Source organism: Dipodomys spectabilis, unplaced genomic scaffold, assembly GCF_019054845.1.
Source record: "Dipodomys spectabilis isolate Male_0828 unplaced genomic scaffold, ASM1905484v1 ptg000783l, whole genome shotgun sequence".
NCBI classification, from domain to species: Eukaryota; Metazoa; Chordata; class Mammalia; order Rodentia; family Heteromyidae; genus Dipodomys; species Dipodomys spectabilis.
In genome coordinates, this window is record NW_024871460.1 from 20,454,015 (window position 1) to 20,467,252 (window position 13,238).

The following is a 13,238-nucleotide window of genomic DNA, read 5'->3' on the forward strand; positions in this document are numbered from 1 at the left end:
TTAGCCACCCAAAAAAACAGAAGTGGACCTGTGGTTCAAAGTGGTAGAGCACTAGCCTTGAGAGGAAAAACCTCAGGGACAACACCCAAGCCCTGAGTCAGGGCCCTGAGTGCCCTGACAGAGTCCAAGCGGTTGCATTGGTTAACCCTTGTTCCTTTGTCTACCATTTTGTTGTTTCTCTTCTCTTCCCTTCCCTAAATCAGATAAACATGTATATAAGACAAAGGGTACCAAAATCAAATACAGTGACAACAGGGGATAAGCCAAAGGGGGTGGGGGAGAAAAAAGAAATAACTTGATATAGAAGCCCATATCCACCTCTCTCCCACATGCTGTGTAATATCAAATATCTGACATATACTCTTCACTTAAAAAAAGAGCATATATGTCAATATTAGCAGATGCGAATGGAAATTAATAATAAATTTTGTTGCCAGGCATTGGTGGCTTATACCTATAATCCTAGCTACTGCTGAGACTTGGAGAATCACTATTCAAAGCCAGCCCAGACACAGAAATCCATTGGACCCCATCACCAATTAAAAACAACAACAAACAAACAGATTGAGAGTGCATATCCAATTAGCCATCAAAATGCCAGACTGGAGACCATGGCTCAAGTGGTAGAGCACCAGCCTAGAGCAAAAAAGGCCACACAAAGAATGTAAGGCCTAGAATTCAAATCCCTGCACAAATAATGACAATAACCATTGTTGTCTAAACTGTCAAAAATTTAGTGAAAGACATGGTAACTGTCAAAAAATTAGTGAAAGACATGGTAGTTGTAATACTCAACAACAAACAAAACAAAAATATTTGGTTGGCTGAAACTAAGTGCATTTACAGATATGTAACAAAAGACCCATTGAGGACCTTATCAAGGACATGAGAGTTAGTATTCTACATGTTTTATTGCATTTAATACCTCAATAATAACTGTTTAATGTCTTTTCATATTCATGTCAGATACATATTGATACAGGAGAAAGAATTAGATCAGCAATAACTAAGTAACCTCTCACAGTTCCACTTACCTCTCACTGTTCCATAATCTCTTTTCCTATAAAAGATGCTCTTTTTTAATTAATAAACTACAAATATAGAGAATTATAAAGAATAAAATAGTCATATTCCCATGATAGTGGACGTGTTAATGGATATTAACATTTTGTTGCAGTTGTTTAAAGAAAGGAGATAAATTAATTACAAGATTAGTATCCCTTTTGACTGACAATCTACTTATTATTTGTCCCATGCTCCGATTCAATCACTACTGGGATATGTGTAGAACATCAAATTCAGTGTTTTTTTTTTAAGTAAGTATTTTTACTGTGAAAATACCATACAGAGGGGTTACAATTACATGAACAAGGTAATAAGTACATTTCTTATCAAGCATTGTTGCCTCCTCCTTTGTTTTTCCCCCTACCATCCCTGCCCTCCACACATATATGAACACACACATATTTAGCACTGGTCATTTTGAAAAATATATTTAACTGCTCTCATATTGCATATAACCTTGGGAATCACCTTTTTCATTTCATAGAACCTTCAAATAGCATATTAAGGTCTATCACATAGATTTTCAATAAGTATGTTTTGTCACGTGACTGTGCCATGCTTTACTTCCTCATGGGCACTTAGGTTGTTTCAATTTTATAATAATATAATAATATAATATGATTCCATATGCTTATGTAATAACATATCTACATTAAGAGGCAAAATTTAGGAACTATATTTTGTACATTTCAATTTTACTTGATATTTCAACCTTATCTTTTCCACTCACAATATATGAAACCACTATTAGCATTCTAACAATATTGTACATTAGCATATTTTCACCAAGCAAATTTAAAATGATGGTCAATGAGTTATACTAAAAATAGGTGAACAATTCATATGGGTCAACTATACTATATTCTCATTTTCCATGAAAAAAATTTAAAATAGTACACAAAAGACAACTTAGAAGTATTCTTTTGCACATTTCTCAATTATGGTTTTAAAAAAAGGGTAATTTTGCCGGGTGTCAGTGGCTCATGTCTGTAATCATAGCTACTCAGGAGGCTGAGATGTGAGGATCACAGTTCAAAGCCAGCGTGGGCATGAAAGTTCATGAAACTCCTATCTCCAATAAACCACCAGAAAACAGGAAGTGGCACTGTGGCTCAAGTGATAGAGTGCTAGCCCTAAGGTGAAGAGCTGAGGGACAGCGCCCAGGCCCAGAGTTCAAGCCCCAAGATTGAAGAAAAAAGAAAGTAATTTTATGAACTGCCGGTGAAAATGTAAATTGTACATCAATTGGGAAGCAATCTGCCAATATAACCATCTCAAAATGTGCTTTAAAAGTACAAAAATACATGTCTACAGCTCCTAATTACACTTTAAAAAATATATTCTCAGTGAATAAAGAGGAATGCAAAGCTTTAGCTTTTTGTATAATTATTCCAATTTCATTTGCAACTCTGAATGAGAGATTCCTCTCTCATGGTTTCTAAATTATCATAACTTTATAGGTATGTGTGCACATATGTATGTGTGTACGTGTATGTATGTATGTATGTATTTCCTTTTTCTGTGGTACTGTAGTTTGTACTCAAGGCCTCACATTTGCTAGTACAAACTAGATAATTATAGTTTGTAGGATATGACAATGAAATTGCCTGCATCAGGATACTGAAATATAAGTCTGACAGTTCATTTTACTGCTGTCACTTTCAAGATGATAAAGTATTACTTATTAAAATTTATATACCTCAGTAATGCAACTAGTATATGGCAAAATTGCGACATTGAACTGTTCTTTGTCATTTACATGGTTGTGGTTTCCCAGTATACTATCAAAATAGATTTGTATGTGAAAAAAATTAATATAATTGGAAAGGAAGAAAAAAGCATGATTTTTATAATTCTATAAAATTTGTATTATTTTAACAAGTAACTGAAATGTACAATCTAATGAATAGTTTATTAAGATTATCTAAGTTAGTTCAATTGATCTCTTTGCTTTATAAGCAATTACATACAAAGTTCCTTTTATCATCCATGGTAGCAGTAAGGAGGCTGAGCAGGAGATTCATGAACTCACCAGGTTCTAGTAGCTCATATCTTTAATCCCAGCTACTAAGGAGGCTGAGATCTGAGGACTATGGTTCAAAACTTAGGCAGTACGGTCTGTGAGACTCTTAACTTCAATTAACCACTTGAAAACCAGAAGTGGAAGTGAACTTTACAATTTCTGTGTGTGTGTGTGTGTGTGTGTGTGTGTGTGTGTGTGTGTGTGTGTGTGTGTGTGAGAGAGAGAGAGAGAGAGAGAGAGAGAGAGAGAGAGAGAGAGAGAGAGAAGAGAGAGGGGGGGGCATGGAATAGTGGAAGAAAAACGGAGTAGGTAACGTGTTCAACAAGAAATGTACTCATTACCTTACTTATGTAACTGTAACCCCTCTGTATATGCATCATCTTTACAAATAAAATAAAATTCTGGTTCAAAGTGGCAAAGCGCTAGCCTTAAGTTGGTAAGCTCTGGAACAGCTCCCAGACCCAGAGTTCAAGAGCAGAAAAAAAAGGAGGGAGGGATGTTAATTATCCAAGAAAAGTTTATGTTAGGCTGCAACTATCTATAAATAAAACTCAAGAAACAGAATTCTTTGAATGGAGTGGAGAGGAGATAAATTCTTTTATGTTACTGAAAGAGAATAAAATAGTATTTGTAAGTATATGTATCTCTTCTGAATAGTTGAGAAAAGGATTTACTCATTAAGGAAAGAACACAGAAATCTCTCACCTGTTGCATGTGTCTACTTGTTCGTTTCTGAGGCTGGTAGATAAGCCATGTATGTAATATTGGGTCAAGATTAACTGCTAGTCCTTGAACACTACAAAGAAGTACAGCACCTAAAATACAAGATTCATTTTTTAATTCCTCATAAAATAAGCTTGATTGCACTTTGCAAGTAGGATAATTATAAGAAAGGTAACAAACAATAAGTGTTGCCAAAAATTAGTTCATACTCCTTCAAGCTGCTAGTAGAAAAGTAAAATGGGGCAACCACTTTGTAAAATCACATGGCATTTCCTAAAAAAAGTAAAAGTATAGTTATCATATGATCCATTAATTCCATTCTCTAATACAAACCAAAGAGTAGAAAAAGTATGCCTACATAAAAAACTTGCATTCAAATTTTCCTATCAGAATAATCTATACTACCTAAAAGGTAAAATACTACAAGTATCTATGAACAGATGTATTTAAACAAACAAAAAAATTCATTCACATAATAAAAAATTACCAACCCATAAAAACTAATAAACAACTAAATGGATAAAGCCTGAAAACATGCTAAGTAAAGCAAATCATTAGGGTAAAAAATAAAAATAAGAAAGGAAGGAAAAAGAAAAACATACCCTATTTTCCATAAAGGCAAAATGATAAGAACAGAAACAAAAAGAGCTCAGTTGCTGGCAGGCCTGGGCAGTAGCATAATTTGAAATTGCTAATAATAGATATGAGCTGTGCTTATGGAGAGGGATGAAATGTTTTAAAAGTAGAAAATGGGATGTTTACATCACTGTAAATGCAATATCCCCTGGTATCCAAAGTGTTTTGATATAAAGACCCCACATGAATATCAAGATCTATGATATTCAAGTCATCTATACAAAATGCCTATGTGTGTTCTCCTGTACATTTTAAATCATCCCTATATTACTTGCAATACCTCATGTAACATAGAATAATTATTACACTGCATTGATTAGTAATGCGGTATTAAAATAATGTGAGAATAAACAGTAGGCAGATTGTCATGGTCACTGAAAAAAAAGTCTATATGCCTGAGTATGAGGTAGATTATACACAATTTAATTGGTATAAATACCAATTATGATGCTTTATATCTAATACAATTTTAACCAATAAAACTGACATAAATAAAATCCTGTAAAAAGTGACCCACAGAGAGAATAAGTAGAAAAGAGATTTCATCTTTATTCATTTGCCCAGAATATTCAATTAAACAAAAGTTTCTATATGTATTGTAGGGCCCAAAGGCTCATAATCAGAATAGATGTCTAGGCAGCACAGTAAGACAACATAAACAATAACCCCTCCCATATACTAATGCCAATACTGGTGAGCAATGATTATTAACTCAAGGATAAGTAAAGAGAAGTTGGAAATGACTGCCATGAGAATTCAAAAGTAAAGTTAGTTGGAAAACTCTAATAAATTTTCTTTATTACATTGTAAATATCTCAATAAAGCAAATTCTTCAATCTTTCAAATACTACAAGTATATAGAAAAGGTTTCAAATTTAGAATAACTGATACCTAGTATGGATCAGATTTGTTAAGATTAATTCTGAATATGTTTTATAGTATTGTGATTTAGTATTTTAATCTTGTTGGTTGCTATGAAATGATCCACATCTGGCTTAAATTTTAAATATACAGTACAAAAATCATATACATATCTTTCTTTTTATAGATTCAAGTAGAAAGTCAAATAAATGTTTTTATTATCGTTATTCTGTGAATGAACTGAAAAATAAGTCTTTGTAGTTATCCACATTTCAAAGGTATCAATGCTTTTTTTAAAAATCTGGCATTAGTAGATATCAGAACTGACTCTTTTGAAATTAATATTTAAAAGATTTAGTGGTTTATACCAAAATTTTATTATCAGAGCTGTGGCTCAAGTGGTAGAGTGCCAGCCTTAAACAAGAAAAGCTAAGGGACAGTACCTGAGTTCAAGCCGCAGTACTGGCACCAAAAAAGCAAATATATACATACATACTATTGGGATAGGGGGTGGGGGATGATGAAGGAGGTGACCTTGAACAAGATGGACTATACTCATACTGATCTTGAATTGAAACCCTTTTTGCAAGTACTTAAAGATTTTTTAAGTAAAAATAAATCCTTACTTCAAAATTAAATGCAGTGGTTTCTTGACCAATATTAGACAAGTATATATTTTCTTACATTTAAGATCATTATTTTTCACTTTACCTGGGATCTAGAAATACAATTATAGATATCTAACATTGCTACTTCCAAGATACTACCCACATTCAATCAATGATACTACTCCAATTAAGTTTGTTTTCTTACTATTTCAGAAATTAAGGTTGCTTTTTAAGTGTAAGAATAATAAAATCATCTCAGTTTAAAACATTACAAAATTCAGAAAACTGTGTTCTTCATATATCAAAACCAAACAAAGATGACTCCAACGTTTAGATTTTTTGGAAAGTAACCAGAAATAAAATAGTTTCCCCCACTAGATTTGGTTATTTTTAAGGGGAAAAAAAAATCTATGGCTGACACATACAAATGTTCATGTTTAATGTGGTACTTTTAGTACTTTTTAGTGCTTTTACTAAAAACATTTAAGGGTAATATAGACTATTACTGTTTCAAGCCACACAGAATACCATATAGAATAGCATTGTTTGGAAACATGCCCAGGCTATATGCTACCCAACAATGATTCCAGTTTTTCTATCTTCTGTATATAACTAAACCAAAATACTCAAAATACATGTAAATTTGAAGAACATAAGTACTAAATTTAGGAGAAAGTTCTTAAAGTTATAAACTTCATAAGGGTATAAGGAAAAGTGATGAAATTAGAGGCTTCAAACTTCAAGGAGTTCTAATTTCTAATTTCTGGAAGGAATTACCAGTATTACCAGTCTTTCCAGGATACCAAAACTTTTTAGGGCAAAGCATACAAAAACAGAATGCAAAAAATCTGATGCATTATTTTTATGGCAATTAAAAACCAATCATGCCACGTACAAGTGGCTCATGCCACTATCCTAGCTACTTAGAAAGCTGAAGATGATCATAATTAGAAGTCAATTTGTGGCAGAAAATTCCATGAGACTCTTGGCTGGCATACTCCCACTTGAGCCATACCTCCAATCCCACTTTTTCCTGGATAATTGGATAGTCTCTTGAAAACTACCCTCTGGAGGAACTAGGACAAGAGCTGTGAGCCATCACTGTACAATTTATATTTCTTTAAATCAAACTAGCTTAAATACATTAGGTACATAGAGCAGTGTGGTCAAGTCACATTATTAGCCAAGAAGTTATACTATGTTGTGTTCCATAAGATACATTTTTTTCTAAGCTTGTAATGAAGTTAACAGTTTTGTCATAATTAGAAATAAATCTATTGCAATACATGCTAATAATGAAAAGCCTGAAAATCCCACAGTAGTGTTTTCTTTACATCCAAGTAGTAACTAATTCAGGGACTTTGAGAATACCTACACTCTCCATATGTTTAAACTATGTAAAGAAAATAGACTTCAGATTAATAAGATGGTAAGATGTAATCACTGTATGCTTTAAGGGAGATGATGAAAAAAGCTATATACCAATTCAAATTTTTTGTTCTGCTGAAACGAATCACTTTTTTAAATGTCCTTAATAATCTGCATCTGAAATTATGAGATATAGAACTAAATGCTATACTGATATTTGATATGGTTACAATTGCTAAAGAAAATTCATGCTATTATTTTTACTATATTATTATTTTGTTAGTACTCTACTTATAAAGTTCAAACCAGAGCATAACGTTCTCTATTTCCAAAGTTTTGAGTAATAACTGCTTGTAATCATGTTTCCTATAAAAAGCCCTCTTAACATGCTGAAATGACATAAAGATCTAAGAACAGTTCTATGTTTAGCTTTCCCATAATTCTAGAGGTGTCACGTGCCTGGACCAAAAGTTTGCTGAGTTTATATTAAGCTCAAGTAACAAACCTAGGAAACAAACTACTAAGAGAAAAACAGGAAGACTGTTTCATACAGGGGAGGAAGGCTGTGTAAGCATATTTAAAAAAATAAAATTGGTTATAATTAAAATGACAATCACAGGATGTACTTTAAACAAGGCATTATAGGACATCCTTGTATAGATACGTATGTACATAATATGTATGTACATGCCTATGTATATATGTGCACATGTGTATTCATGTGAGAGTGTATGTGTATACAATATATGCTTGCCTAAAGGAAACATGAAGTATCATACCTTTTCTGTACTTATGTCCTTAAGATAGCTGACAAGAGAGAAAACTGTTCTGCCCCAATTGTCACCAATTCCTCAACAAAGTAATTCTTCTACATACTAGTCTTCCAGTAGAAAGAGTAGGGAACTTTGTCTTATAACCCAAGTAGCCAAGATGACCATCCTAGATAGTATATTTCTATAAAAGGTATTTTAATCAAATTCATAAGTGCATTATACTTCCAGCAGTACATTTCTGATATTCCTCATTGAGAGGAGATTCTCTCTCTGGTGAACTGTAGTCTTGTTTGCTATTTTACTTTCATATAAATTTACTCCAAGAAACTATACACACCCTACAAGTCAAAATCAGCCTGCCCCCAGTTTTACAGACTACAAACTAGAAATAGTTTATACATTTTTTAAAGCCCATTCTGAGGCTTGAACTCAGGGCCTGGGCACTGTCCCTGAGCTTTTACTCTCAAGGATGATACTCTACAATTTGAGCTACAGCTCCACATCTGGCTTTTTGATGGAGATAAGAGTCTCACAGACTTTCCTGCCTCGGTTGACTTCAAACCCCAATCATGAGATCTCACCCTCCTGAGAAGCTAGGAGGATTACAGGTGTGAGCCACCAGCACCCAGTGGTTTATATGTTTTAAATCGTTACAAATAAAACAAAAAATAAGGGTAGCTTATATATTTTGCTTTCAAGTAAAAAATCTAAAAGTATTCAAAAGAAGAATAACATTAAAGAAACAAATGGATAAACCTAGAACAAATCATGCTAAATAAAGTAAGCCAAGCTCCCAGAGACAAAACAGCATATATTTTCTCTCAGATGTGGAAGCTAGATCTAAAATATAAGTGGACATAATAAACTATACAGTCTTCTAGGAATCCACAGTCAAGACTAAAGGAAGATACCCTTAGGAGAAGAACACAAAGGTGTAACGTCTCTGAACAACTAAAATACTATTTATTGAAAAGAACTCCAGGAAATGACCAAGGGCCAATGGCTCACGCCTATAATCCTAGCTACTTATGAGGCTGAGGTCTGAGGATCGCAATTCAAAGCCAGCCCGGGCAGGAAAGTCTGTGAGACACTTATCTCCAATTAACCACCAGAAAAAAAGGACGTGGTGCAGTGGCTCAAGTGGTAGAGCGCTCCCCTTGAGCTGAAAAGTGCAGGGACAGCGCCCAAGGCCAGAGTTCAAGCCCCAAGACCCCCCCACCTCACCCCCAAAAAACAGGTATTGTGTCGGGCTGGGAATGTGGCTCAATGGTAGAGTGTTTGCCTAGCATATATGAAGCCCTGAGTTCAATTCCTCAGTACAACATACACAGAAAAAGCCGGAAGTGGCACTGTGGCTCAAATGGTAGAGCGCTCGCCTTGAGCTGAAAAGTGCAGGGACAGTGCCCAAGCCCAGAGTTCAAGCCCCACGACCGACCAAGGGGGGGGAAAAAAGGTTAGGATGAAGAGTGAACAAATGCAATCATTTTTCATTTTATAAAAATACAGTTTCAAAATGAGTTTTTTATTTTATGACACTGAAATTCTGCTACGGAAAACATTAAAATTGTGTCTTAATTGTACTTTAATTAAATTGTATCTTAATTGTTTTAAGTCAATCTATTCATTGTTGCAATAGCAGTTATGAAACAAACTTAGCAAATGCAGCAGAAACATTAATTTCTGAAATAATTTTAAGATGACAAGATGTGTTTTACAATACATAACTAAAAACAGTCATAGCTACTAGAGTAGTAGATATGGCTGGGGACTAGGGATGTGGTTCAGGGCAAAGCTTTTGCCTAACATTCAGGAAGATTTCAATCTCTAGCACTAAAATATACTATTTTAAAAAAGAAAATGTTATCTTATTAAGTATGCTAAGAATCTGAAGTATTTAAACAAATTATCACTATGATAAGCAAGAAATTAAAATTCTTATGAAATGTTAGGTATCTGATTAAAATCCAGTGACCAAACGTGCATATACACATTATGCAAAGATAATTTTCAAACTGAGATCTTACTGGTAATATCAGTATCTGTATAATAATGGTTTGGTTCAGGAGGCACCACAAGGTGGTGCTAATATCTTCTCCTAACTGAGAGGGTAGACCACTGCTGTGATTCACATGTAGTCTAAAATGAGATTCACCAACCCTCAGAGTAAATATGAACTATAATATTCTCAACACTAAAAAAAAGAGCATTAAATTTTTAAAACTGTGATTACTGAAAGTAGAAAAGCAGAATTTATAATCCTCTATAATTAACACTTGGTTTATAATAATATACCCCCCTTATGTTTACAATATTTTACATGTAAAGAAGATAACTCCATAAGCAACTTTTTTTACACTACCACCATGTGAAATCACTAATGTATAGTCAATACCATCAAATCCAAATCAAGACTCTTAATCAAAATAATTCTTGTGAGACACTAGTACATTGATGATTTAAGTCTAATAGTGTGAAACTTATACTGAAGCTGCCAGTTGTTCCTCAGATTAACACAGCATATTTTCTCATGTTCTGAATGCAATAGTCACTTATAAAAACACGACAGTTTACCCACAATTCAAGTTCTGGAGTTAATAAGCCAACTGTTGGATTCATTACTTCCTCAGGGTGCTATTAGTCCCTCACAGACAAATTCATGAATGGATTGGTAGATGGGTCATAGATGGGAGAGAAGGAGATAATTAAGAAAGGAAAAACAAGGACGGAGGGAGGGAGGACATAAGGACAACAGGGGGAAGAGGAAGGAAGGAAGGAAGGAAGGAAGGAAGGAAGGAAGGAAGGAAGGAAGGAAGGAAGGAAGGAAGGAAGGAAGGAAGGAAGGAAGGAAGGAAGGAAGGAAGGAAGGAAGGAAGGAAGGAAGGAAGGAAGGAAGGAAGGAAGGAAGGAAGGAAGGAATCTGGCTATATAAGAGTACATAAGAAAATCATATTTTAATAGAAAAAGTAATCCTCATTTTATCATTGCTGAATTAGATTTTAGACACAAAAAGTCAATTACGCAAAGGTAAAAAACAGCAGAGTTTATCGAAAACAATACTACCTTCTACTATGTCATAAAATAATGCTTTTGATATTAATAAAAATCATCAGTATTTACTGAGTGCTAACTTGTACCAAACAGTGTTAAAAAGTGTCAAGCACTTCACACACATGTCCTCATTAATCACACATGTAGTCTAAAAGGCAAGGTCATTTTCTATGTTACAGATGAGGAAACTGAGGCACAAGGACACTGAATGACTTTCCCAACACTCTACAATTATTACAATGTAAATCTTGGATTCAAATTTCATTCATGTGGTCACAATAAGAACACACCATTTACTACTTCACGATATATGATGCAACTCATAAAATACACAGCTATTTCCTTTTGGCATAAAGTTAATGGTTATTTAATAACAAGTGAAAATATGAAAACCTATATCTCATCACATAAAAGAAATAAAAAGGCTGGCACAATACTGTGGAAAAAGATTCAAAGGATCTAAATAGAAATAATAGTTTGTTAACTTGAAAATTAAAGAGTGATAATAAAAAAGCACTAATAGAAGAAAAAATAAATGACTAATCATTAATAGTTAAAAAATGAAGGAATTATACATGATAAAATAAGATTAATTATAAATACTGACATGAGGATTTAAAAGCAGATATAGCAGGTTAGACAGTTATAATGGAAAGAAAAGATTTAACAATCTCTTTTGGATTTATAGATTCAAATAGGCAAAAAGGTGGCAGAAGGGAAGTACTGAATTTAATAGATGAAGCTGGGCAGTGGTGACTCATGCCTGTAATCCTAGTTACTCAGAAGGCTGAGATCTGAGGATTCAAAGTGAGCCCAGAAAGTAAAGTCCATGAGTCTCTTATCTCTAATTAACCACCAGAAAACCAGATGAGGTGTTGTGGCTCAAGTAGTAGGGTGCTTGCCATGAGCTGAAGAACTGAGGGACAATGCCCAAGCCCAGAGTTCAAGCTCAACCACCACCACCAACAACAACAAATAAAAATAATAATAATAGATGAGTGAAGGAGTTATGAAGAAGAGAACAAAATTGTGTTCAAGAACTGGTCAACTGGTTTGAACATAAGAGAATTTTTAATTAAAGTAAAAAAATATAAATAAGGTTTACTCTTCTGTAGCTCCTCAAAGCATAGAAATGGATACATACCCTATTTATCACAAATTATGAGGAAAAAAAGGGCAAACCAAACCAAAAATACTAGACTAAGATAGCAATGATTAGTGCAGAAATCAATGAATTAGAGGCTAAAAAAACTACACATGAAATCAATGAAAAAAAAGGCTGGTATTTTGAAAACAATAATAAAATGGACAAACCTCTAGCTAAGTTGACAAAAAACAACAAGCATCCAAGAAATCAAAAGATTATGAGAGACTTTCTTTTTTTAAATTTTATGTATGTATGTATGTATGTATGTACGTACGTACGTGTGTGTGTGTGTGTGTGTGTGTGTGTGTGTGTGTGTGTATTTATGTGGTCCTGAAGAATTTAACCCAAGGCCTCATGCATGCTAGGACAGCACTCTGCCACTAAGCCACATTCCCAGTCCAACAAACTACTTTAAAAACTTATGCTCAAATAAGATGGAAAATCAAGTAGAGATGAATAAATCTCTGGAGATATACAAGCCCCCTAAGCTGAACCAAGACAATATAAACCACTTAAACAGACCCATAACAAGCAATGAGATCAAAGAAGTAATAGAGTCTTCCAAGAAGGATTTCTAGAAGACATTTAAAGATGAACTAACACCAATACTCCTGAAATGGGAAGGATCACTACCAAACACATTTATGAATCCAGTATTACACTTATTCCAAAACCAGGTAGGGATTCAGCAACAAAAAAAGAGAACTACAGATCAATCTCTTTAATGAATGTAGATAGATGCAAAGCTCCTCAATAAAATACTTACCAATAAAATTCAACAAGTAATCAAAAAATATATATACACATATATATACACACAAACACACACACAAACTCTCTCTCTCTCTCTCTCTCTCTCTCTCTCTCTCTCCCCCCCTCCCTCCCTTCCCTCTCTCTCACTATGACCAAGAGATGCAAGGCTGGTTTAATATAAGGAAATTAATAAATGTAATACTTCACATATAAAGCAAAAGACAGGAATCTCA

The 13,238-nt window shown here is 33.9% G+C and overlaps 1 protein-coding gene across 2 annotated transcripts in view; it reads right to left on the bottom strand.

Annotated features, from left to right (window-relative positions):
• Vps13b (vacuolar protein sorting 13 homolog B) overlaps positions 1–13,238 on the bottom strand; it is a 505,216-nt gene that overhangs the window by 316,338 nt on the left and 175,640 nt on the right. For both annotated transcript variants that reach the window (XM_042673185.1, XM_042673186.1), the window contains exon 20: positions 3,794–3,903. In XM_042673185.1, the coding sequence (XP_042529119.1) occupies positions 3,794–3,903 (110 nt within the window). The remainder of the gene's footprint in view (positions 1–3,793; positions 3,904–13,238) is intronic.